Genomic DNA, 27,155 nt, shown 5'->3' with positions numbered 1-27,155 from the left:
GCGCTCCTCTGGGGCAGCAGGGGGCGCGCATTGGGCGCGCCTCGGCCGGCTCGGGTCCTCCTGGGGCCTGTGCGGCCCTGTGTGGCTAGAAAGAAAATGGAGTAAGAGCCCGAGTCTGAGGGGCAGCCCTAACCCCTCTGACCGAGGTCCTGCCGGCTTCGCCGCCAGGAGCCTCTCTCTTCTCCGGACCCAGTGCGTTCGAGCGCCCCAGTGGCCTGGGTCCCGTGAGTGGAATGGTCGCCGAGGCCCACGGCGTCGGGCTTCTGCCCGCCCAGTGAAGGGAACTGGGGAGCCTCGAGGGTCCCCGTGCTTCCTACTCCAGGCGCGGACAACTCCGCTTGGTGAGAGCAGGTACCGGCCGGGAAGCGCATGGGCAGTTCTGGGTTTGTTCTGTGACTTGGGTTTCCCAGCTCGCTGTCGTTTGTAGCCTCTTCCCCGCCTGCGGGCTTTGTGCATTTCGTGGTGGGGGGCGCGGGGCACGTGGGTTTGTGGAGGTTTTTGTTGGAAGGAGGTGAGGCTGTGGCCGCCCCGGGGGGGAGGGCGGGGTTTCGGGCGCACCAGCCCGCGGGCGGGAGGCGGGGGGCTCCGCGGGTGGTCAGGGTAAAGGTCACGTGGGCGGGGGGTGCGTTGCGGGGCCGTCGGCGGCCTCTCGGCTTGGGGTCCCAATGATGACAGGTGCCTGTTCCGTAGACTGCGTGAAGCCGGCGCCTTGTCTGGGCGAGTTTGGGCTGGTTCTGTGGCTAAGTTGACTCAGCTTTTCCCTTTGGGCTGGTCAAGTTCGGACACGTTCCTAGTACGCAGCAGAAGGAGCTAAGCCCTGACTTGTCTCCAGCTGGGGCTATTTAAACTATGCTTTTTCCCAGCTGTATTCACTGGCGATTAGAGGTAGATACCTGTGGTCACCGACGTAGAGCACTTATTCTACATTGATCCAGGTAAGGACCCGCTTGTTACTGGCTTTAGTTTTACTACAATATTTAAGGGCAGTGTTTATCTTCTTCCCATATGACTTTGTTGGTTTTTTTTTCACCTTTGTTTCATTATTTCAAGTTTTTATCATGTGTGTTTTTTTCCTACTCATAGGCAAATGTGCAATACCAACATGTCTGTGTCTACCGATGGTGCTGTAAGCACCTCACAGATGCCAGCTTCGGAACAAGAGACCCTGGTTGGTATTTTTGTCTCAAGTGTAACTTTTAAGAATAATTTATGAGGTGATCAACTAAATTCCATAGACCACATTTATGGCATGGCTCTTGAAATGAAATTGTATGAACATAGCTTGAATTCTGCCACTCAGGCATAACTGTAAAAGCTGACTGTAAGAACCTGTATCATTTTCTTCGTACTTTCCCACACTGGATGTAAAATTGAGTTCCATTATATTCTTAAGCATGGATGCTGAAGCTATGTTTATTATGTGACCGATTTTTTTTTCTATTTTGACTTATTGAACTTCCTAAATGGTTTCTAAAAGTCACAAAACTAATTCATGCTTAGAAAGATTTTAGGCATTACAGAAAACTGAAAATTCTGATCATCTCTCTCTCTCTCTTTTTTTTTTTTTAAAGTTTATTCATTTTGAGAGAGGATCCCAAGCAGGCTTCGAGCTGTCAGCACAGAGCCTGATGTGGGGCTCTGTCCCATGAACCATGAGATCATGACCTATGCCGAAATCAAGAGTCAGACGCTTAACTGACTGAGCCACTCAGGCACCCCTCTAGTCTTCTCTTTCAACCATGTCTCCTTTTAGATTTTTCCTATGTATATACCCATGTATGACGTGTTATTGTTCTGTTCTATTAAAACAGGATTAAACTAGAGGTGTGGTGCAAATTCCATCCATGTCAGTAAATCTACAGAATTCTGTTTAATGCCTCCATAGCGTTCAAAGCATTAGGGTAGTAGTATTTAAAAAATTTATGCCTCTACTGATAGGGTTTTTTTTTTTTTATAGTTTTTTAGAAAATTGAGTTTTATTTTTGAGTATTACGAACAGTGCTCCTTTGGGGTGCCTGAGTGGCTCAGTTCGTCCATCTTCAGCTCAGGTCATGATCTCGTGGTTCATGAGTTCGAGCCCTGTGACTGGCTCTGTGCTGACAACTCAGAGCCTGGAGCCTGTTTCAGATGCTGTGTCTGCCTCTCCCTCCCCCACCCATGCTCTGTCTATCATAAATAAACATTAATAAAAAATTTTTATAAAAAAAATAGCGCTGCTTTGTACATGTCTCCTCCTGTAGGATTTTGTAGAAGTAGAACTCTTGGGTCCTAAACTATACATGTATTTGATTATTATTCACATCTTGATTACCACAAGATTGTAACAGTTTTCACCTCTGCCAACACTGAATATTATCAGTTTTTATTATTTTGCTACTTTTGTGGTAAAAGGTACTGTAGCATCGTTTAAATTTGTATTTCCTTAATGTCTGTTGAGATTGGGCGTCTTGTCATTCGTTAAATCGTTTCTTTCTTCTGGAATTTACTTGGTCTCATCTGTTCACTTTTCTTTTTGTTTTATTGTGTTTTTTGTAATAATTTGTAGTTCTCTGTGTTTCAAATATATTTGACTTTTATCATTTACAAATGTTTAACTTTATGTTGTTTTTGAGAATGTTTTTATGAAGTCAAACTTGTTGGTTTTTGAATTTCATATCATGCTTTGGAAGAATTCTCCCATCCCAAGATTATGCAGATATAGCCCTGTATTTTCTTGTAATATTTTAATTTTCACATCTAGATCTTTTTCATTTGGCATTTATTTATCTCTTTGTTATTAAATGTAAGATTAAGAATGCTTCTTACAGTTTTCTTATTGCATGTCTTTTTAATAAAAAACTAATGGCTCTCCATTGCAGATTTTTACTTTGAGTTGTTTTATGTAGTTTGAAGTTAACATAGCATATATAAAATTTGAGGAGAAAAAAAATAATTTTTTATCTTTTCAGAGAGGTCATTCTTTAAGTACCCTGGAAGTAAAGTGTATATGTAACCCCTCCCCCCCAAAAGTGTGTGATCAGAACAGCTAATGATTCAATACTACACTTAAGTGTATTTTTAAGTTTTTTGGTTGTTTAATTGATTAGCTGGAAGTAGGCAGTTTTCTTAAATTTACTTTTGAGAGTTAGATTGCATACTGGGATGCTGTTAGATTTCCAAGTTAGACAAAGGATGGGAATATATTGAAGAGAGGTGCAGAGACACTAGTCTTTGTGGCCGGAGCAAGTTATAAAGATAGTTGAGTTTTGAAGATTTTGATATAGCAACAGTTAGGGAGAAAGAGTATATTATATCTCTGTCTCCTTGCCAGTTACTTTCTCAATACCACTTGCAAAACTTCTAAATCAGGGTCAGGCAAGCTATAACCTGTGGACTGAATTTGGTCTCTTGCCTGTTTTTGTGAAGAAAGTTTTACTGAAATGCAGCCATGGCTATTGGTTTACGTATATTCTGTACTTCTGAGTCAGACCACGTGGCAGGAAAAGCTTCAAATATTTACATTCTGGCTCTTTATAGAAAAAAATTGACCCCTGATTTAGTTGGCTGGTTCCTTGAATACAGCTCGTATTTTATTTATTTCCCCTCCCCCCCAATACCTAGCACTGTCTGGTGCGTAGTACAAGCTCAATAGATGTTTGTCAAGTAGGTATTTGAAATGTAGACCAATTAAGAGGCAGCATGATATAGTAGGAAGAAAATGCTGCTTTGTAGATGAGGGTTGTGAGTTGCAGTCTCAGATCTGCTCTTAATTATCCTTGTCATTTGGGTTAGTTATTTAAGTCGCCCAGCCTTCAGGAGCCTAATATGTGGAAAGAAGAGATTGGGAAAAGGACCTACCCTAAAGACTTACTCTTCTCTCTTGGATTTTGCAATGTAGTTTATGGTAATCTCATTGGAGTATTCCATTTATGCTTAAGTTTGTAAGGTAGTAAGCAGATAATAGAAATAGCTGGAGGAAAAAGAATGATTTTCACTGCCTTGGCGTGGACACTATTTCTGATTGCAACTGATGATACTTGAGGATTATGTGACTATTTGCATAGTAATTAAGTCTCAGTATTTTTTCCACACTGCCTTGACAGTCTGCGGTATTCAGTTTCTATAGTTTATTGCATTTAGTGAAAACATTTGACTTATTTTTTGAGTTCTAACCTTGTGAGATTGTTAAATGTAATGTCTGCTATGTTTATTGAAATTCTTCATGGACATGCTTACTGTGGGACTTAACAGTTCTGGAATAATTTTGGAAGTATAATAGCAAGTTTTTGTTTTTCATAGGTTAGACCAAAGCCATTGCTCTTGAAGTTGTTAAAGTCTGTTGGTGCACAAAAAGACACTTATACTATGAAAGAGGTAAGCTAAATTAAGCGTGAACAAGATAACTAATGTCTTATTAGTTACATGTAGCCATGGGAAGAAATTGGCCATATGGAGGGATTTTTCAGGAAGCAGCAATATTAAGCATTGTCATTTGGACTATACTTTGAAGCTGAAAATTCTAATTATACTTGAATATCACTTCTCAGCTAGCACCTCTGAGACAAAGGGAGACTCTGTAGGGGTTCTTAGCATTTTTGTGCTGTGGACCCACTTGGCAAACTGGAAGTCTTCTCAGAATCCTGTTTCCAAATGCATGAACCAAAATGTATAGGATTACAAAAGAAACAAATTATGTAACATAGTTATCCAAATAGTAAACAAGCTTGATATATGTGCTTTTGTGTGTGTGCTTTTTTATTAACACATTAAATAAGATTTAGTAGTAGACCTAATAAATGTAATTTCAAGGAGTATAGTTAATATTTTGAGGAGTATAGTTAATATTTTGAGATGTTTACACCAAGCATAGTATGATATGAAAACACTTGTGGTTTTTATTGGTGGCAAAAATCACAGGTATTACTAATACTTTGTGGTTTGTTGCCTATATTCATAATTGAAGGAAAGCTAAATTTCAGTGAAAAGTTAGTGAAAATACAGAAATTCTTTTTCCATCCAAATTAATGGACCCCCTGAATTCTATCCAAGGACTTCTTGGGCATCCATGGATCCCAGGTTAAGAACTTCTGCACTAGAGATACATGAGTACAGTATACTGATCTTTCTGGGATAGAGGTGAGCTGATTCATGAACGTGTATGTTCTATTTAATGGATACATTTCAATGTATTGTTCTCTAGCTTGAAATTTGTGCACAGAAGCATGATTTTCAGTGAGAGATTGGGTCATCTTAGGCAAAATTTCACTGTGAGTGAAATGTGCCTTTTCCCCATCTCTCTCACTTAGTTTATGGGTCCCAGATTGCTTAAAACACTGAAGTACCTTATCTACATTGGGATAGGGGGTCAAGAAGAGACTCCAGATCATTTTCCTTTTCAGCCACACTTTTTATAAACTTCCTAATGGGATGTTTGGTAGGAGTGTAGGTTCTCTTCTTCCTTGCCCATGGTCTATCAACAGTCTCTTCAGTCCATAGTTACCAGGGAATATTCCTTTCAGTGAGGCCTGCTTAGCCATTTAAGTCTACAGACAGTAGGGAAGTGTCGAGGTTAAGGATATTTTTAGGGCTGTTAGCTTGGGTTTGACCTCATTATCATCATGTAATTAGTTAAACAAAAGGTATGCATTTAGTAGTAGATAGAAATAAGGGGAGGGGCACTTGGGTGGCTCAGTTGGTGGAGTCCGACTTTGGCTCAGGTCATGATCTCATGGTTCATGGGTTTGGGCCCCGCATCGGGCTTTGTGCTGACAGCTCAGAGCCGGGAGCCTGCCTCAGATTCTGTCTCCCTCTCTCTCTAGAGAGGTTATTCTAGATGGTTGTGGGTATGGTTGCTGGTTGTTTAACCATCTTTAGATGAATGAGGTATTGAATGTTTTTGAAACTAACATTTACTTTTCTTTAATGCTCAGAAATCCTATTTCTATTTCAGGTTATATTTTACCTTGGCCAGTATATAATGACTAAACGATTATATGATGAGAAGCAACAGCATATTGTGTATTGTTCCAATGATCTCCTAGGGGATTTGTTTGGAGTGCCAAGCTTCTCTGTGAAAGAACACAGGTAATTCTTCAGTTTAGTCAATTGTAAAAAGCCAACTGGACAAATGTTTCACTTTGCCTCCACCTTCACTCCCTTTTGTCAGAGAAAAATTGTTGCTGTATATATAAAAGATGTGGAAATTTAATTTCTTGGTAAGATAGCATATTGCTTGAGAACCTACATTCTGGAATCTTACAAACCTGGCTTTGAGACCTAGCTCAGCTATTTACTAGCTGTGTGACTTGGTAAATTGATTTACTTGCTCAAAACCTTAGATTACCCTATTTGTAAAGTAGGGATAATATAAATACTTAATGTGACATGGAGTTTATGAAGACAATGTGTAAAAAGCAGTGTTTGACACATAGAACACACTTAAATGTTAGTCATGGTTACTGTAAATTAAAAAATACTGCAGTTACTTTCAAAGACCATCTTTACCCTGTGGTAAAGGCTTAAATTTAAGCATTTGTTACTTTGGAGATTATTTTGTCATATATCATAGCACTTCATCAGCCAAGTTTAACACAGATAACCTTTCTAGAATTACTGGGAACTGAAGACTGTTTTTTTTCTTTCTTTTTTTTTTTTTTTTTAATTTTATTTTTTTAAAATTTACATTCAAGTTAGCATATAGTGCAACAATGATTTCAGGAGTAGATTCCTTAGTGCCCCTTACTCAGTTATCCCATCCCCCCTCCCACACCCCCTCCAGCAACCCTCTGTTCTCCATATTTATGAGTCTCTTATGTTTTGTCCCACTCCCTGTTTTTATATTATTTTTGTTTCCCTTCCCTTAGGTTCGTCTGTTTTGCCTTAAAGTCCTCATATGAGTGAAGTCATACGATATTTGTCTTTCTCTAATTTCACTTAGCATAATACCCTCCAGTTCCATCCACATAGTTGCAAATGGCAAGATTTCATTCTTTTTGATTGCCGAGTAATACTCCATTGTATATATATACCACATCTTCTTTATCCATTCATCCATCGATGGACATTTGGGCTCTTTCCATATTTGGCTATTGTTGATAGTGCTGCTATAAACATTGGAGTGCATGTGTCCCTTTGAAACAGCACACCTGTATCCCTTGGATAAACACCTAGTAGTGCAACTGCTGGGTCGTAGGGTAGTTCTATTTTTAATTTTTTGAGGAACCTCCATACTGTTTTCCAGAGTGGCTGCACCAGCTTGCATTCCCAGTGAAGACTGTTTCTTCAGTCATCCTTTCCTTACATTTGGAATTCCTTTTCCCATGTGGTTTAGCACAGTCTGTGTAGAGCCTTAGCTTATATGTTTTTCTTAATGGGATGAATACTTTTCACCTGAAACAACTAGATTCTACTGGTGTTTAATGTTCAATAATATTATAGCTAAAAAGATGGTAATTAAATGGAGTATTTATAACTTTAAAACAGTTTCATTATGTAAGCATAGTATGTATTCATTATTGGACAATAGGAAAAGACAACTAAAAATAGGAAAAAAAAGACTATAGTTTGTCATTGAGTGGTATTTTTACCTGTTTTTCTGTTATGTGCAGATGTGTTTTAACCCAGTTGTGAACATACTATATTTAATTTTGTCATGCTTCTTAATTCAACATTATATAAACATCCTTCCATTAAGTCACATTTGTCTAATGTTTATTTTTTTAATGTTTATTTATTTATTTTTTTTTTGAGAGGGAGAGAGTGGAGGAGAGGCAGAGAGAGGGAAACAGAGGATCCAAAGCAGGCTCTGCACTGAGAGCAAAGAGCCCAATATGGGGCTTGAACTCAGGAACTGTGAGATTATGACCTGAGCTGAAGTCAGATGCTTAACCAGCTGAGCCACCCTGGTGTCCCTGTCTAATATTTATTTATGTTGTTATTTTACATTTGGCCTTGGGATATAAGCTTTATTTTATAACTATGTTGGTGATTTTGCACTGTTTGAGTGTTGAATCTTCTGATAATGTTTTGAGGTACAGTTGTATAGTTTCTCACATTGAAAGCATAGTTTAAAAAGTATCTTTGACTTGAATTTTAATATGTTGAGAGATTAAACACTGGGGAGATTACTAACTTGGAAAAAGGGTATGAACAGGAATACTGGTTTTTATGAGTTTACAGAACTGTGTCATTAGTTCCAAGAGGGAAAAGAAATAATTGGGATTGGCACTTTCCCTTAATGATAGGAATTAGAAATGATACGTAACCAATAACATTCTCTAAAGTCGTTAGTTTAAAAAAAAAAAAAAGCTGTACCATAACATCAGTGAAGGCTGGAATAACTGAATTGTCTTCCTGTTGGGGTATAAGTTCTATGAGGGCAGAGATTTGTTTCCATTTTATTCCTTGTTTTCAGTCTGTATTTACTAAATGAATGAAGGAAACTTTAAATAAATTTTAAGATTAAGAAAGAAAATTCATTAGGTGGTTGGTCCATGAGTTGATAGAAGTCAAAATTATAATCAAGTTCCTATGTAGGATGCAGGTTTTGCACAACCCACTACCTTTTTAGTCAGTTTACTTCTAAGCTTTAAGTACAGAGCTAGAAATTTTTCTTCTCTGTTTGAAAACAAATATATTAAACTGCTTTCTGCATTCACACCCATTCTCTGGGGTCTTTTGGTGAGGTCCAAACAAGGCATATTTCAGGAAATGGAGATATGAAGTCTTTCAGCTAGAGGGACCTTTGTGATTAAATAAGAGTAACAGTAGGTAATCATACAGCTAATTATCATGGTGCTTTTTAGGGCCTAGAAGCTTACCAGTGTTACAGTTTGCAGTAATTTATTTAAAGTTTATTTATTTTGAGAGAGACCATGAGTGAGCATGAGCAGGGGAGGGGAGAGAGAGTGGGAGAGAGAGAGAACCTCAAGCAGGCTCCATGCTGTTAGCACAGAGCCCAATGTGGGGCTTGAATCCACAAACAGTGAGATCATGACCTGAGCCAAAATCAAGATTCGGACACTTAACTGACTGAGCCACTCAAGTACCCCTGAATGCAGTAACTTAAAATTTAGTTTGTGCACAATATAGTTCATATTAATACGTATTTATAAGTCTGGTTAAGTCTAGTTTAATATATTTTTATTTTAAAACGTATGTCTCTTTTTTTTCCTCCCTACAAGGAAAATATATACAATGATCTACAGAAACTTGGTAGTAGTCAATCAGCATGGTAAGTTAATTTTGAATAACATAAACAGACACCATGAAAATATTTTAAAGACGTTTTATGTATGTGGAAGTCATTTAAGGGGAAGAAATGAACTACATGAAGTAAAATAATACTGAGATTCTAATGCAACTTTGTGATATGTAAAGTTAAATATCTTATTCCATTAACTTAAGCCTTGGGATATCAGTATTAATATTTGTTCTGAAAGAAAATTTCTGGGTTTTTTGGCATCTCACAAACATTTATTAAACACTTATTTTTTTTAATTTATATTTTTATTTTAATTCTAGTTTAGTTAACATGCAGTGTTATATTAGTTTCCAAGGTACAATACAGTGATTCAGCAATTCCATATATCACTCAGTGCTCATCACAAGTGCACTCCTTAATTCCCATCACTTAATTTCACCCATATTCCTCCCCCGCCCCGCCCCGTAGCCATCGTTTGTTCTTTAGAGTTAAAAGTCTTTTTTGGTTTGCCTCCTTTTTCTTTGTTTTTCTTTCTTTCTTAAATTCCACGTGTGAGTGAAATCATATGGTATTTGTCTTTCTCTGTTTTCACTTAACATTACACTCTCTATATATATCCATAGTGTAAATGGGAAAATTTCATTCTTTTTTTATGGCTGAGTAATACTCCATTGTGTGTGTGTATGTATGCATAGAATACACACACACACATACTGTATCTTTATTCATCTATCCATGGACACTGGGGCTGCTTCCATAAAATAATTTGGCTGTTGTAAATAATGCTGCAGTGAACATAGGGGTGCATTTATCTTTTTTGAATTGGTGTTTTTGTATTCTTTGGGTAAACACTCAGAAGTGGAATTATTAGATATATGGTAGTCCTGTTTTTAATTTTTTTGAGAAACCTCTGTACTGTTTTTCACAGTGGCTGAACCAGTTTGCATTCCCACCAACCATGCACATGGGTTCCTTTTTCTCTACATCCTTGCCAACACTTGTTTCTGAAAGGTAGATAATTTCAGAAGGCCATGCTTACAAGAGATGTCATTAAAACATATTAAAAGGTTTTGGGAAATAATACAGATACTTAAGTAGGACCATTCAAATAGATGGGGCCCATTTTTTATTTTTTATTTATTTAATAGACAAAACTTTATCAGTTTGTTCAGGTAAGCGGCATCTTCTTTGCCTATCTTTAGGCTTGCAGTTCTTAACTGAGAATCTCATGAAAGCACTAGGTTTGTATTTCAGAGAGATACACATAAATATATATGGTGGTATGCTAGTAAATGTTTAACAACCCAGTCACTCTTCAGGAAAAGCCCTGATTTGTGGTGTTTGCTGATTTCCATCATGTAAATAACTCCCACCATGGCCATTTTCAAGCTGCGTACATGGAATTGGTAGAAGATACACAGTTCTTTGCCAGTAGGAGCTGGCTCCCAACACACCCCTGACTTCTTAAAGCCCGTTCTTGAACTACAATTAATTGTTTTCAAAAGCTTGTTTATGCAACAAACTGGCCACTCTTGTGCTTCCACTATTCTGTATTTGGACCTTATTGTTACATTGTTTTGTTTCACTTGATTATATTTCTTGTATCCTACTCAGGTTTGCATTTTGCATCAATACAGTGTTTTAGTAATACGGTGTTTAATAAATGTGTTGAGTTGAATACTGTTCCATAGTTAGGATTTAAGACCCAGAAAAGGGCATTACTGTCTTATCCTAGAGTAGAAGTGACTGTTAGGCTGGTAACAAGATGCTTTATTGTTTTACAGAGCTCTTTATGAAATTAAACGAAGGTCAAAAAAATAGTATTATAGTAGTATTTTAAGTTTTTAAAATATTATACCTGATGTATTCATTGGTTCATGTAAAGACACCTTGGTAGATTACCAGGAAAATTATATTAATGAGATGGTAACCTATAGATTACTTAGGTTATTTCCATTTGTTATTTCTGTGTTTGTTTCAGGTTTCAGTTAGTAGAATTAACTTCAGAGCTCTTGTAACTGTGTTCTCAACCTGTCACACCTAGTACTTCCTTTTTATTACATCTATTTTGTAACATCTCCTTTATTATACTAAAACGTAATATAACCTGTCTATATGTACAACTTAAAATACATAACCCATGATATAAAGAAGCAATAAACTTACGATAATGTGCATAATTTCAAAGTGTTAACGCTTGGGCCTGACATTCGTATTAAGATGAAAATGTTTTGGAGGGTATTTGATTATGATCTTTGGCACCTGTATATATTCCATATCTGAAATGCTAACTTCTGAGCTCCAAGTCTAGACATCCAACTAAAAACTAAACCTACCTACCTGAATGAGTTTCATCCACTTTAGTTCATTATCTTCCCATCCCAATCTCTTTGTCTTCTGAAGTTTCTCTCTTGGTGAATGGTTTCAACTTCTCTGGAATTGATCTTTCTTCCATGCCTTAGTTTAGGCTTTAATACTTCTGCATTTGTATTATTGCAGTTACTTTCTAATGTTGGCTTCCCTGCCTCTGCTCTCTTTTTCTTCTATTTTGCTGAAGTAATTTGTCCCTCTCCACTTAAAATGATCATTTATGGGTTCCTTATTGTTCTCTGGATAAAAAGACATACAGTTTTATCTCTTGGATTAAACCTTTTTAGGAGTGCCGGGGTGGCTCAGTAGGTTGAGCGTTTGACTTTTGATTTTGGCTCAGGTCATGATTGCAGGGTCATGGGATCTGTGCTGAGCGTGGAGCTGGCTTAAGATAATCTCTCTCTCTCTGTCTTTCTCTCTGTCTCTATCTCTCCCTCTCCCTCCTCCCCTCCCCCTCGCCCCCGCGCCCTCCCCTCCTCCCTCCCTCCCTTCCTCCCTCCCTCCCTCCCCCCCCGCCCCTCCCCCCTTCTTGCGTGTTCCTTTTTATGCTGAATGGCTGCAACAGTGCTAGGGAAGGTTCTGAAGTGTCATCTGGGAAGCATGCAGTGATGTAGGATTGAAGGCATGAGTGCTGTTTGTTGATGTCCTTGTTCTGTTTTGCAAGACACACAGGATCCTTTATGATCCTGCTTATATTCTAGTAATAATTAACTACCTGTAGTTCCCTGCAACAAGCGTTGGTAATTCATTTCTGGATTTTTTTTTTCACAGGGTGTTCCTCAGCCTGGAATAACTTTTCTTATTCCTACTTCTTTATATTTTATGGAACCTTTCCTGACTCCTTGTTCCTCAGACCTTGCTGTGTCCCTACCAAAAAATCATTGCTCTGTCTTCTTCACTACACTTTCATTACTCTTAATGTATTCTCTGTATTAAAATTGAATCTTATTACTTATTTCTACAATATCTAGCATGGGGTTGGCCCCTGGGAGACACACATTTAATGTTTGTTGAAAGGTTAAATTGTGTAAGGAGTTTTTCCTGGACTGACAGACTAGTTTCTTTTCTAGTTTGTGATTCTTTGTTGTTGTTGTTGTTTTTTTTTTCCCCCATCAGAACCATCAGATTCAGGCACATCTGTGAGTGAAAATAGGTGTCACCTTGAAGGTGGGAGTGATCAAAAGGTAATCTTGAAATGAATGCATTCTAGTGTGATGTTTCTTGAAAGTTAGGTTATTTTAAACAAATATTTTTCAGCTCCCGGGTGTTACAAGTTAAGTTTTTGTTTTTCTCCCCCCACCTTGCATGCTTAGGACCCTGTGCAAGAGTTGCAGGAAGAGAAACCTTCATCTTCAGATTTGGTTTCTAGACCATCTACCTCATCTAGAAGGAGAACAATTAGTGAGACAGGTACATATGATTAATTGGCACTTTCAGACAGCTTTTCACTGTTTATTCTCTAATGAAATTAATGCATTTAGGCTTAATGAAATTTTGCGCTTTTTTTTGCCTTAGATGAATTAATTTCTGGGTTTCTTTCATTCTTATTTTTATATGATTTGTTTAAAAATTGCTCTCTTAGCAATATTTTTCTGTTTGACTACAGCACAGTTTTCTGGGCCCAATGGAGTTTATAGTTAGGCACCTATTATTCAAGGTAATAGAGGACAAGCATCTAAACTGTATTTTAGTCATTATTCTTAGTTACCTTAGCAGTTAAAATATTTGTTGTTTCTAGTAAGCGATGAAACATACCAGTGAGTTTAAAAACAAAGTAAATAACATCTTAGAAATGAAGATGAGATTAAAAAAAAAAAATAGCTGAGGACATTTTTACAAAGAAAAGATAGTGGAGGAGGAGGAGGCTGTTGTCTGATCAAAAGTCAATAACTAAAACTGTGATTCAGATGAAAGAAGAGTTCAGCAGATCAGTGAGATAGAGTAGATAAACCCAGACTAGAATTACGCACAGGAGAGCAGAGGGCGGTAAGGGCAGAGGGTGTTTTGTTCACTGAATGGGACTGGAGCAAGTGGTTAGTTATTTGGGGAAGAAAAGACAAATTCTGTCTATACCTTATGCCAAAGTGAATTCCAAATGAGTTTAAAAGATATATGAAAAAATTATATTTGAAGGATATTCACTTTAAACCTGATGGTGTCAATACCCTTATTACATAAAAGTTCTCCAAAATTGATTAAAAAAAAATTAAAAATCCACATAACGAAAAGGAACAAAACACCCAATTTTTCATAGTAAATACAAATGACTAATAAATAGGGAGGGGGTGGGTTTTTGTGATTTAGCTTTATAGACAATAACAAATGCAAAAAGGCTTCTTTTCTAGGCTACCAAATTAGAGATTTTTTTACTCATCCTTGTTAACATGTGTATTGGCACTGATACACTATTGGTGTACCAATAGTTTAACAACAACTTAAACCTTTATGGATATAAAAAGGCTTGAAGTTCTTACCATTATCCCAGTAACTCTGCTTCTAGAGATCTATCCTAGTGATATAATCAGAAATTCAAAGATTACATGTATTTAGAGATACTAATTACAGCATTATTTATAATTAAAGACATATGGTAGAAAACATCGTCACTCTAGTTCAGGCCATTGCCCTCTGGTCTCCGGACCACAGCAACAGCTTTCTGATTTTGTTTTACAATTGTGTTCCTTCACACAGTACTAAAGGAGGTGGTAAAAGGTAAATTGGATTGCATCACTTCCCCACTTACCCACTTTGGTTATTTAAAATAAAACCCACGCTTTTTACCTTGGCCTAACAAGGCCATGATCTGCCTTTAACCTGGTTTTTGGCCTTTTCCTCCGACCTCTATTATTTCCATTGTACTGATTATTTAGTTCTTCAAGTCAACTCTTTGCTACTTTAAGGTTGTTGGCACACACATTTTTTGTTTTTGTTTTTCCCTGCCAGGAGTTTTTCTACCTCAGCCTTACAAGACCAGCTCCTCATTTTTCTGTTTTTGCTGAAATGTGACCTCAGAGAGCCTGTCTCTAACCAGTCACAAAGGCAGATTGTTCTTTTCCTTAGCCCCCTACTTGTTTCCTCATAGCACTCATAGCTGGTAGATAATTATGTTTCGGTTGCCTGGGTGTTTGAAATTAAACTTTCTCTGGTGGCAGGGATGATAACTGACTTCACTTTTGTAAACCCACTGCCTAGCACAGTGCCAGACAGTAAATAGTTGCTCAGCTTTGTGGACTAAATAGTTCAGTTATATGAACAGTATATAAATCTATGTCATGGACACCATATTCTGCAGCCATTAAAAATAACGTAAAAGAAAATTTAAGAGCAAACCACCCCCAAATTGTACATATAGTATGATTCAAATACGTTTTTTAAAAGGAAATAAATGGGTGTTTGGGTGGCTTTGTTGGTTAAGCGTCTGCCTTCGGCTTAGGTCATGATCTCACGGTTCATGAGTTTGAGCCCCACATTGGGCTCTCTGCTGTCAGTGCAGAGCCTGCTTTGGATCCTCTGTCCCCTCTCTCTCTGTCCCTCTCCTGCTCATATTGTTTCTCAAAAATAAATAAGCACTTAAAAAAATAAATAAAAGGAAATAAAAACTGGAAAATTATTACACTAAAATGTTAATAGTAGTTCTCTCTCAAGGGTAGCACTACAGATGCTTTACATTTTTTAAATTTTCTGTTTTTTTTTATGATTTCTATAATGAGTAATATGATACTTTAATAGAAGAAAATCCCAAATGATATTTTTAATGGAGGTAAACAATAAGAATCAGTTGGTGTGGTTTTAGGCTTCTAGCCCACATTATTCAACCAAGATCACCTTTTGTAAGGAATACAAACATGATTAAGAACTTACATCAAGAACTTGTGATTTAGTTTTGGAGAGATCAACACAGAATTACTTAAAGTATAGGGTATAAGAGTGGGAAATTCAGAGGAAAAAGTTGACTTTGACTAGGAAGGTCAAGAGAAGGAAATGGAGTGAGCACAAGGTTATGCAAGTTGTACCTGTTTCAGGCATATGGATTATGGTTTGTTTAATCCTATAACCCTATTTGGTACTTATGTAAAAGGCTGCAGCGAACATCCTTGCCACATACATCCTTAAGTAATTATGCAGATATTTCTAGGATAGAGATTGCCCACCAAATGTTATATTATTTTACATTTCTACCAACAATGTATAAAAATGTCCTTTCTCTCAAATCTCGAGACTCTCATTTTAATTTTTGTCATTCTTGGGGGTAAAAAAAATGGTATCTTGTTTTAATTTACATGTCCTTGATCAGGAGGTAGGGGATTTTTTTATATGCTTATTAGTCACTTGTATTCTGTGAATTGCCTTTCATATCTTTGACTTTTTTTTTTTAAGTTTGTTTATTTAGAAAGAGAGGGAGGGGGGGGCGCCTGGGTGGCGCAGTCGGTTAAGCATCCGACTTCAACCAGGTCACGATCTCACGGTCCGTGAGTTCGAGCCCCGCGTCGGGCTCTGGGCTGATGGCTCAGAGCCTGGAGCCTGTTTCCGATTCTGTGTCTCCCTCTCTCTCTGCCCCTCGCCCGTTCATGCTCTGTCTCTCTCTGTCCCAAAAATAAATAAACGTTGAAAAAAAAAATTAAAAAAATAAAATAAAAAAAAATAAAATAAAATAAAAAAAAAAGAAAGAGAGGGAGGGAGCTGGAGTGGGGTGGGACCAGGGAGGGAGAGAGCCCAGTGTAGGGCTCTCAAACCCACGAAGGATACCATGAGATCATGACCTGAGCTGAAACCAAGAGACTGCTTAATAGACTGAGCCACTCAGGAGCCTCTCTTGACTTTTTTTAAATCAAGGGTTTTTTTGTTTGTTTTTGTTATTTTTACTTGATTGGTGGCAGGTGTTTGTATATAGTAAGTAGTAACCATTTTATGTATGTTGCAGATATTCTAGGCTGACATTTACTTTTTCATTTTTGTTCATTCTGCCATGTAAACCTTAATTTATTTAACATAGTCTAATTTTGATAAATTTTTAAATTTTTTTAATGTTTATTTTTGAGAGAGACAAAGCACAAGGGGGGGAGGGGCAGAGAGAGAGGGATATACAGAATCCGAAGCAGGCTTCAGGTTCTGAGCTGTCAGCGTGGAGCCCTGTGTGAGATCATGACCTGAGCTGAAGTCGGACACTTAACTGACTGAGCCACCCAGGCACCCTTGATAAATTTTTTCTTGAGGGCTTTGCAGTGTTATGTCACACTTCCTTACCCCAGTATTACAAGAATATTCTCTTAGAAGTATTTGGGTGGTTTTGTTCTTTGTGTTTGGCTCTTTAATTCACTTGGAATTTATTTTTAAATCTAATACATGGTAAGACTCATTCAAGTACCTGACAGATTTGGCAACATTCTGACTTAAAGTGAGAAGTAATTCATTATTTAAGATAAAATTTTGATTACTATTAAAAATAGAACTGAGGAAATTGAAATGTTAAGAATACCTTCTAAGTAAATTAAACATTTTTTGTTCTTTTTAGAAACAAAATGATATATTCTAAAGTGTGATTTTTGACAGAAGAATTTTAGATTGGTCAATGAAAGCTCTAGATGGATTAAATTAGTTGTGACTTAATGGAGACGAAGTTTTGAAAGAAGCTTAAAAAGCTTTTATTCCTTTATTTATTTATTTTGAGAGAGCATGAGCAGGGGAGGGCCAGAGAGAGAAGCAGAGAGAGAATCTTAAGCAGGCTCCACACTGTCAGCACAGAGCTGGAATTGGGGCTTGATCTCATGACGGAGAGATCAGGACCTGAGCCAAAATCAAGAGTTGGATGCTTAACCGACTGAGCCACCCAAGCCCCTCTGAAAAGAAAAGCTTGTATGTGTGTAAGTAATGTCTACACACAACGTGGGGTGCAGACTCAGCGACCCCGGGATCAAGAGTCATATACTGACTGAGCCAGGCGTTTCAGAAGCTTGAAAAACTTTTTAAAAATACAGCCTTTTGGGGGTGCCTGGCTGGCTCAGCCAGTAGAGCATGTGAGTCTTGAATTTGGGGTTGTGTTTAAGCCCCATGTTTGATGTAGGGCTTACTTAGAAAAAATAAGTACAGTGTTCTGCTGTAGCTCTCAGTTGAACAGATCCAATAAAAGCATTAAGTTTTGAAATGGTAATAATTGACTGTTTTCTCTGTTTAATTTCATTGAGATTAAATTTCAGTACAAATAGGTACTCGAGGCAGCTTGTTTGCTAAATAAATCACAACATAGGGTTTTAATTGACTTTTTTTCCTTATATATGCAGAAGAACATTCAGATGAATTACCTGGTGAACGGCAGAGAAAGCGCCACAAGTCTGATAGTATTTCTCTTTCCTTTGATGAAAGCCTTGCTCTGTGTGTAATAAGGGAGATATGTTGTGAAAGAAGCAGTAGCAGCGAATCAACGGGGACTCCGTCAAATCCGGTAATCTTTTCATTTTAAATAAAATAAAACAAGGCTCTTATTTTTAAAGTCTAGTTCTGTCAGTCCTAATAAACATTTGGATAGAATGCCTATATATGCAATTGCTGTTATATACACAGTGGTAAATTTTTCTGTCAAATAAAATTACCGTGTAAATCTTCTCTGTCCCCAACCCCAGGTTTGGGAGGAGGCTGGGAGATCGTGCAGTTGTGGGTGTGATGATAAAATTAGCACCAGTATTAATAGTTGTTAATGTCGTCCTCCATAGTGGAGAATCTTTGTGGGCTGTGCACCAGTAGTACATTCACAGAAATTGGAATGGTCTGAGGATTTTTAGTTTTATTTTTAAAAAAATAAGGGAAGAAAAAAAGTTAAGTATCTTAGAATCTAAGGCAAATTTGTTTTGAACATTTAGAGTAACAATATCTTCTTTATTATAGCCATCAGCAAACAAGCCAGCATAGTCTAAGCTACACACTTAGCCGTACATAGGCCTAGATATCAGGAAAGAGGTGTTTAGTAAGGCTGTGAAATACAGGCATGTTGTTACATGGATGGCGGGAGAGATTTAGTAATTTTGATTATTGATACAAAAATCCAAAGAATTAGTAAAAAAAATTTTTTTTTAGAAAGATTCTTTTTAAAAAAAAAAAATTTTTTTTAATGTTTATTTATTTTTGAGAAAGACAGAGACTGTGAGTGGGTTAGGGGCAGAGAGAGAGGGAGACACAGAAGCTGAAGCAGGCTCCAGGCTCTGAGCTGTCAGCATAGAGCCCGACATGGGGCTCGAACTCACAAGCTGTGAGATCATGACCTGAGCTGAAGTCAGATGCTCAACCGACGGAGCCACCCAGGTGCCCCAGAATTAGTAAAATTCTTGAGAGGTCACTGAAAGAAGTTCGGTTAAAAAATATATATACATTGTTTTTAATGTTTTATTTATTTTTGAGACAGAGAGAGAGACAGAGCATGAGCAGGGGAGGGGCAGAGAGAGAGGGAGATGCAGAATCGGAACTAGGCTCCAGGCTCTGAGCTGTCAGCACAGAGCCCGACGTGGGGCTCGAACTCACGAACTGTGAGATCATGACTTGAGCCGAAGTCGGATGCTCAACCGACTGAGCCACCCAGGCGCCCCCTTTTTTTTTTTTTCATGTTTGTTTATTTTTGAGAGAGACAGACTGAGTGTGAACAGGGGAGGGGCAGAGAGTGAGGGAGACACAGAATCTGAAGCAGGCTCCAGGCTCTGAGCTGTCAGCACAGAGCCCGACGCGGGGCTCAAACCCACAAAGAGTGAGATCGTGACCTGAGCCGAGGTCAGACACTTAACCAACTGAGCCACCCAGGTGTCCCTATTGTTGTTATTTCTTACGTTATCTTTACTTTTTTTCCCTTCCAAAGCACTGATTTTATGGATACAGATGTACCCTCTAGACTTAGTATTTAATAGAGCTGTTACTTCTGTAGGCCACTAGATGGCATAGAGAGCAAGTTCTTCATTCAGTAGGTACGTAAATGTTTTCTATACCAGGTTCTGTTTGGCACTGGAGTGGTTGTCAGGGTAGATATAGATATGGTCCCTGCCCTCATGGGGAGACACATCATCAACAATGAGGTAATTAAGACATTTAATAAATGTTGTAGAAAAAAAATACAGGTTCTTGAGAGCACACATATGTGATCTGAAAATTGAATCCAATTAAAGAAAGCTTAACATGTACACAGACTTCATGTTTGGATAATTTTATTCCTTACAAATGATTTAAGTAGAACTATGACCCATTAAACTTGCAGACTTTGTTACAGTTGTTTCAGAATTCTAGTTAAATGATTTTTAAAGTCCTTGTTTTTTCTTTCTACCCTGGGACACTGCCTTGTTATTAAAGCAACAGAGGATATTTTCTTTTTTCTTTTTGTTATTCCTATCCTATATTCTCTTCTAAAAATTCTATTGAAAATCTACTGTTTTTCAGGCTGAGTTCCTACTTGTGAAAGCTTTTGGTAGGGGTAGGGTTTTTCCTTGTTTTTAGCTTACCTGATATGAGAATGGTATAGTCCTCATTTGGTGTCATTATTCACCCGCCTGTGAAGGCAGTTAAAGGAAAGTGTGTCTGACTTCCATCTTTTTTTCTTTTGGGCTTAATAAATTGAGGAACTAAGGCTATATTCTAGGCTCTGTACTAGACAGTTTACGTGGTACCAGCTCAGCAGCCTCACATTCCATTTATAGATGGGAAAGATAAGCTTGAAGGTTTCAAATAACTTGTTTAAGATTCCATAGCTAATAATTGTCTGTTTGGAAACTGAGAAATTGTCTCAGGAAAACCAAAGGCCATGGCTGTGTTCAATAAAACTTTATTTGTAAAAATAGATGGGTAGTGGGCCATACTTTGTCAACCCATACAAGAGAAGATACCTGCTGAGACTTTCATCTTTTTTGTGATATATCCCCATATTCTAAACTTAGTGCAATAGGGGCACCCGGGTGGCTCAGTCAGTTAAGCGTCCGACTTTAGCTTAGGTCATGATCTCACAGTTTGTGAGTTTGAGTTCCGCATCGGGCTCTGTGCTGACAGCTCAGATCCTGGAGCCTGCTTCAGATTCTGTGTCTTCCTCTCTCTCTGCCCCTCCCCAACTTGTGCTCTGTCTCTCTCTCAAAAATAAACATTAAAAAAAAAATTTAGACTTAGTGCACTAAAATGCTAGTTAATTGAAGTATACAGTTTATTAGGTTACCTTATTAGAGATCATATTCTAGCTTCATATGTAATTTTAACCTGAATGTTAATAGAACCCTTGTTAAGAATCATTAACTGCAACTTGTCAATTTTGCTTTTACTACTATCCTAACATCACTGTGAAAAAGTCTTTTGACCTCAGTGTTTATAAAATAATATACTTTGTTTTTTTACAAATGATAGAAGTATTAGAGATTATTTAATCCAAACTCTCATAGATGAAGTGGCTGCGGCCTTTATGGCTTTAAATATGTCCAAGGTTAAATAGCTGTTTAGTGGCAAATCTAGAAGAAGAATGTATCCTGGGGTGCCTGGGTGGCTCGGTTGGTAAAGGGCCCAACTCTTGGTTTTCACTCAGGTCTTGATCTCATTATTTGTGAGTTTGATCCCCGCCTCAGGCTCTGCACTGACAGTGTGCAGCCTGCTTGGGATTCTTTGTCTTGCCCTCTGCCCCTCTTCTGCTCGCTCACTCTCTTTCAAAAATAAATAAACCTTAGAAGAAAAGAATGTTTGTACCCTGATTCTTAGACCAATGATTTTTTCTGTCTAGCCTTCTGTTTTGTATATGTTCCTATTCTTAGCACTGACAGTAAATATGGGACTAATGGTCTTATTAGGGTTCTTATACTATAAAATGAGAAACCACATGAGCTGATACAGAATTTAAAAAATAAATTTAAAAAATTATGTCTGAAAGCTCTTCCAAAGAAATTATTATCAAAGTTCATTAAAAAATAAATCTCGGGGCGCCTGGGTGGTGCAGTCGGTTAAGCGTCCGACTTCAGCCAGGTCACGATCTCGCAGTCTGTGAGTTCGAGCCCCGCGTCGGGCTCTGGGCTGATGGCTCAGAGCCTGGAGCCTGTTTCCGATTCTGTGTCTCCCTCTCTCTCTGCCCCTCCTCCGTTCATGCTCTGTTTCTCTCTGTCCCCCAAAAATAAATAAACGTAGAAAAAAAATTAAAAAATAAATAAATAAATAAATAAATCTCAAGAAAATTATAAAATCTCATAATTGTCATGTGGGTTGTAGCTACTACTGTTCTACCAATCTGAAGATCTAAAGAGATTAAGACATGTTTTTAACTCTTAAAGTACGTATAACTCAGATAAGAAACATGTATAGAAAACTATGTTTTGTGTAATCTTATGTGTAGAAGTATATAGTATTCAATATGTAAGTAGGAAAGGTAATTAAAAGTGGAAGTACTTTTCTTCTTGTGGTATTGACAGAAGCCTTATCAAAAAAGGATGAGTAGGACTTAAAAACTGTTAAGTTATTCCAGCGAGAGAGGTAAAGTGTGTAAGGTGAACTGTCAAGTTTGGTTTAGAAAAAAGGGTAGATCTGGCCAATTGTTCATATTGAGGGTGGGGGGAGCAGTGTCCAGTTGGAAGATAAGATGAAAGTGTTAATATGGCCCTACTCTGTGTGCCTTGAATGCCAAGGGGATTTGGCTTTTTTCCTTTATGTGATGGGGTTTTGAACTGGGAACATAATATATTAATAACCCAGAATCTTAATCTAGTATCATTGTGTAGGGTGGATTTAAGATGGAAATAGGACTATAGGGATGAGCCAGGAAGCTGTTACAGAGGCCAACAGGTAATGTACTTCAAGTAACTTTTTCTTTCCCCCCTATTTTAGGATCTCGATGCTGGTGTAAGTGAACATTCAGGTGATTGGTTGGATCAGGATTCAGTTTCAGATCAATTCAGTGTAGAATTTGAAGTTGAGTCTCTCGATTCAGAAGATTATAGCCTTAGTGAAGAAGGACAAGAACTCTCAGATGAAGATGATGAGGTAGTTTTATTTCTCTATAGTCTGAATTTCTTAAATATTTTCTGTATTCATTGATGCTATTTGAAATTATAATGTATTCTGATTTCACTTTATCTTTGACTCTTGTTCAAACTGGAATATTTTGTGGACTTCAGGCTTTTGTAGTTCTTTGATTTATACTCTTGTAACTATAAATGTCAAAAAGTCAACAGTTCTTAATGAATGTTCTTATAAAAGTCTTATTTAAAAAAAAAAAAATTCCCCTCTTTGGGATGCCTGGCTGGCTCAGTGGGTGGAGCATGCAACTCTTGATCTCTGGGTCATGATTTCAAGCCCCATGTTTTGGGGTAGAGTTTACTTAATAAAGTTAAATTTTAAAATTGCCCTCTTTTTAATATTAATTTACTTGAAAAAAAATTTTTTAATGTTTATTTTTTGAGAGAGAGACAGAATGCAGGTGGTGGGGGGGCGGGCAGAGAGAGAGTGAGACACAGAAACCAAAGCAGGCTCCAGGCTCTGAGCTGTCAGCACAGAGCCCAATGTGGGGCTTGAACTCACGAACTGTGAGATCATGATCTGAGCCAAAGTCAGACGCTTAACCAACTGAGCCACCCAGACGCCCCTCATTTTTATAAAAGTAAAGTATGCACACAGTTAAAGTCACTGGAGGTGACCACCTTCAACATTTCTGGCTGTTTCACAGTTATTTAATATCCCCATATTTATAAAATAAAAATGCTTATACTGAATTTTTTGCCTTATTCATTTTAATCATCCTGTTGACTTTTTACCATAGTGGGTGAGGATTTCATGGTCCTTCATTTTTCCCCCTCTATTTTATTCAACCTCTGTCTCAGAGGTTCTCATCTATAGTAGTACATGCTATTTGTTAGGACTTACCACTAAGAAGCCTTCCTGGTTAAGGAAAAAAGGTGATAAATTGATGTTGATGGATTTATTTTATTAGGTATATCGAGTAACTGTGTATCAGGCAGGGGAGAGTGATACAGATTCATTTGAAGAAGATCCTGAAATTTCCTTAGCTGTAAGTATACATCTGTTTTTTTAAGGAATCAAAACATTGAGGTTAACATTAGAAAAATATGCCTAGTCTACTTCCTGACATGAGGTAATTTATATAAAGCTAAAATCCTTTTTAAAAAGTTTTAAAGCATTTTTTTCTTTTACTTGTTGTGTTGGAATCTGTTACTACATTTTTTAAGGGTTTTTTGGTGCTAGGATATGAACTTTTAAAGAATTTTTTATTGAAAATTTCAAGCATGTACAGCATAGAGAGTAGTATAATGTATTTCTAGCGTATTTATCACTGAGCTGTAATCGTTACAAACATTTTTCCCATCATGTTGATTTGTACTAGAGAATGTGGTAGGTAGGGTTTGCCATTTAAGAATTCAGGACGTTCACATTTCATGCTTCATAGGGTTCCTGGGGTATTGGAAGTTGGGTTTTTTACTGTATATTAAAGCTTTAGTTTTTTTTTAATGTTTGTTTGTTTAGAGAGAAAGCAATAAGGGGAGGAGAGGAGAGAGAATCTCAAGCAGTCTCTGCACTGTTAGTGTGGAGCCCAATGCGGGGCTCAGTCCCATGAACTGTGAGATCATGACCTGAGCTGAAATCAAGAGTCGGCTGCTTAACCGACTGAACCACTCAGACGCACTGCTTTATTTATTTATTTATTTTTAATGTTTATTTTGAGAGAGAGAGAACATGAGCAGAGGAGAGGCAGAGAGAGGGAGACAGAGAATCCCACACAGGCTCCGCACTGCCAGTGCAGGGCCTGACACGGGGCTCAAACTTATGCACTGTGAGCTTGAATTGACCTGATCTGAAATCAAGAGTTGGGTGCTTAACCGACTGAGTCACCCCAGTGCCTGTAACTTTGTTCTTTTTTTATAAAACAATTTTTTTTAATGTTTACTTTTGAGAGAGAGTGAGTGCAAGTGGGGCAGGGGCAAAGAGAGAAGGGGACCCAATCCGAAGCAGGCTCCAGGCTCCGAGCTGTCAGCACAGAGCCTGACACAGCGCTCGAACTCACAAACTGAAATCATGACCTGAGCCAAAGTTGGACAGACGCCCAACCCACTGAGCCACCCAGGTGCCCCTAATTTTGTTCTTAATGCCTTTAGTTGTATTTGAATAGGAAATCTTATTTTTCTTGGCTGAGTTGGAAACTATTATCTAAATGCAAAAAAGGTGAAATTGTGAAATTCAAAAAAAATTTTTTTTTTTTGCTGTAATAGAAAATAATTCAAGTAACTAGTTGACTTACTTTATGCCAGACATAGATCCTGCAGTTTATTGGGGTCTTTGAAGCACTTTCTCCCACATGTTATAAAACTTTTGTCTTTGGTTTTATCAGTTGGGTAGCAGCGTACATTGAGAACTCGAACTAATGTACAATAGTGAACAGTCTCCATCCCTACTGCTGAGGTCTTAGGCATTTGTGAGGCAACTTAAAAATGGTTATATTGGGGCACCTGGGTGGCTCAGTCAGTTAAGCATCTCTTGATTTCAGCCCAGGTCATGATCTCACAGTTTGTGAGTTTGAGCCCTGTGTCAGCTCCGAGGGCTCTGCACTGACAGCACGGAACCCTCCCCCCCCCCCCCCCCCAAATAAATAGACAGTTTTAAAAAAATGGTTATATTATTCATGGCAAGTTTTACATGTATGTTGTCCTCAGGCAAGAAACATGCTTCAGTTAAGATAGTGGAATAAGAATATGTTCGTTAAAAGAGCCTGGGGGATTTAAAGGGGGTTTGTTTTCCAAATTGCATGATGGTGGAAAGGTTGGGAAATAAGTTGAGATATGGGAGAAGCAATAAGCAGTTACAGAGGTGAGAACACAGAAAAGCATAGTTAAATAAGGGGCATACATTTTGGATAGTGACAAGGATGACAGATTTTAGGTGGCCATGATTGCCGAGAATGTTTTAGCATTTCCTTTGTGGATGAAATCAGGGAAACTCCCTTGAGCCCAGGTTTTAGAGCACTTCCAAGGCAGTCTTAGTCAGTGGCTCATTGGGCAGTGGTTTCGTCTAGATTGATTGGTAGACATTGGGCCTAGGGTTGAGCCTTTAAGAGAGTGAAGTGGGTACAGGCCTCATTTCAGAGTAAAAGACTACATCACACTTGCTTCAACTAGATGAACCAGCTGTATCTATGTCCCCAGATAACTTTATTGGTACGTGGTTAAGATCATGGTGAATACATTTTTTGTTTTACGATTCTTCAGCATAGTTTGCCTGAAAAAAATAGATACTTTATGTGTGTTGTTATAATCTCATGCTTGAGGAAAGATTGTTACATGTTGAATGTTTTATATAAAACATAAAATGCTGAAAATTGAACTCTGATAGATTTTATTTCAGACATACTGAAGTTGCTAGAGTTGGCTATGAGTAGTTGTTAAAGGGTTACAGAAACGAACTCTTTTTTCATTGAAGGACTATTGGAAGTGTACTTCGTGCAATGAAATGAATCCTCCTCTTCCACCTCATTGCAACAGATGTTGGGCTCTTCGTGAGAATTGGCTTCCTGAAGATAAAGGGAAAGATAAAGGGAAAATGCCTGAGAAAGCCAAAGTGGAAAACTCAACACAAGTAGAAGAGGGCTTTGATGTCCCTGATTGTAAAAAAACTACAGTGAATGATTCCAGGGAATCATGTGCTGAGGAAAATGATGATAAAATCACACAGGCCTCCCAATCCCAAGAAAGTGAGGACTATTCTCAGCCATCAACTTCTAACAGCATCATTCATAGCAGCCAAGAAGATGTCAAAGAGTTTGAGAGGGAAGAAACACAAGACAAAGAAGAAATCATGGAATCTAGTTTTCCCCATAATGCCATTGAACCTTGTGTGATTTGCCAGGGTCGACCTAAAAATGGTTGCATTGTTCATGGCAAAACAGGACATCTTATGGCATGCTTTACTTGTGCAAAAAAGCTAAAGAAGAGGAATAAGCCCTGTCCAGTATGTAGACAACCAATTCAAATGATTGTGCTAACTTATTTCCCCTAGTGGACATGTCTATAAAAGTAGAATTCTATATTTCTAACTATATAACCCTAAAAATTTAGACAACATGAAATTTTTTTTTACACATATCAAAGTGAGAAAGTATCTCCATACATGTAGATTTATTTCTTCTCTAGTATAATTTACTTTGGGAATGGGAATAGTAAATACTTCCTTTTAGAAAAATTTCACTTCTGTTTATATTCTCTGTTTGGGTTTTAATGTAATTCGAGTTCGATATGTAGGTCATCCTTAACCCCGCTACTCATATTTTAAATGATCCCCACTTTGTTAAAATTTAGAGACGTATCTGATTTAAAAAAATAGAAGTACATTAAATGTAAGTTATGTACATTCAGGGTATGGAATGCAGTGATTATGCTACTTAGAAAACATTCAGATCTGCAGATGGTTTCATTTGCCATGCCTATCCATTAAATTGTCTAAATTTTTAGGTTTAGTATACATAAATTATTTATTGATTTACAAATAAAAATACTAAATGTTTGATTAAGCATTGTTTCAAGAGTGTGGTTTTTGGATCTTACAATTTTTCTGTAATGAGCTTTGTTAAAATAGAAATTATACTTGAATATCCTCTATTTGGGTAATCAAA

General features: G+C 37.7%; 1 protein-coding gene across 7 annotated transcripts; it reads left to right on the top strand.

Moving 5' to 3' along the window:
- MDM2 (MDM2 proto-oncogene) lies at positions 1 to 27,053 on the top strand. Of its 7 annotated transcripts, none has more exons than XM_040491472.1 (12): positions 231 to 341; positions 864 to 935; positions 1,084 to 1,168; positions 4,279 to 4,353; positions 5,930 to 6,063; positions 9,162 to 9,211; positions 12,668 to 12,735; positions 12,865 to 12,961; positions 17,830 to 17,990; positions 22,367 to 22,522; positions 23,469 to 23,546; positions 25,967 to 27,053. In XM_040491472.1, exons 3-12 carry the CDS (start codon positions 1,088 to 1,090, stop codon positions 26,540 to 26,542), a joined length of 1,476 nt encoding a protein of 491 aa, XP_040347406.1. In that variant the 5' UTR covers positions 231 to 341; positions 864 to 935; positions 1,084 to 1,087; the 3' UTR covers positions 26,543 to 27,053. The 7 variants fall into 7 exon arrangements, with proteins under 7 accessions (XP_040347410.1, XP_040347409.1, XP_040347411.1 ...); XM_040491471.1 differs by having other exon boundaries at positions 238 to 351; XM_040491475.1 differs by lacking the exon at positions 864 to 935 and having other exon boundaries at positions 3 to 351.
- Positions 27,054 to 27,155: the final 102 nt, after the last annotated feature.

This window comes from Herpailurus yagouaroundi, unplaced genomic scaffold, assembly GCF_014898765.1.
Source record: "Herpailurus yagouaroundi ecotype Mexico unplaced genomic scaffold, PumYag 182, whole genome shotgun sequence".
In the NCBI taxonomy this organism is placed as follows: Eukaryota; Metazoa; Chordata; class Mammalia; order Carnivora; family Felidae; genus Herpailurus; species Herpailurus yagouaroundi.
The sequence above is the reverse complement of the archived record's forward strand: the minus strand, read 5'-3'. Positions and strand labels throughout refer to the sequence as shown.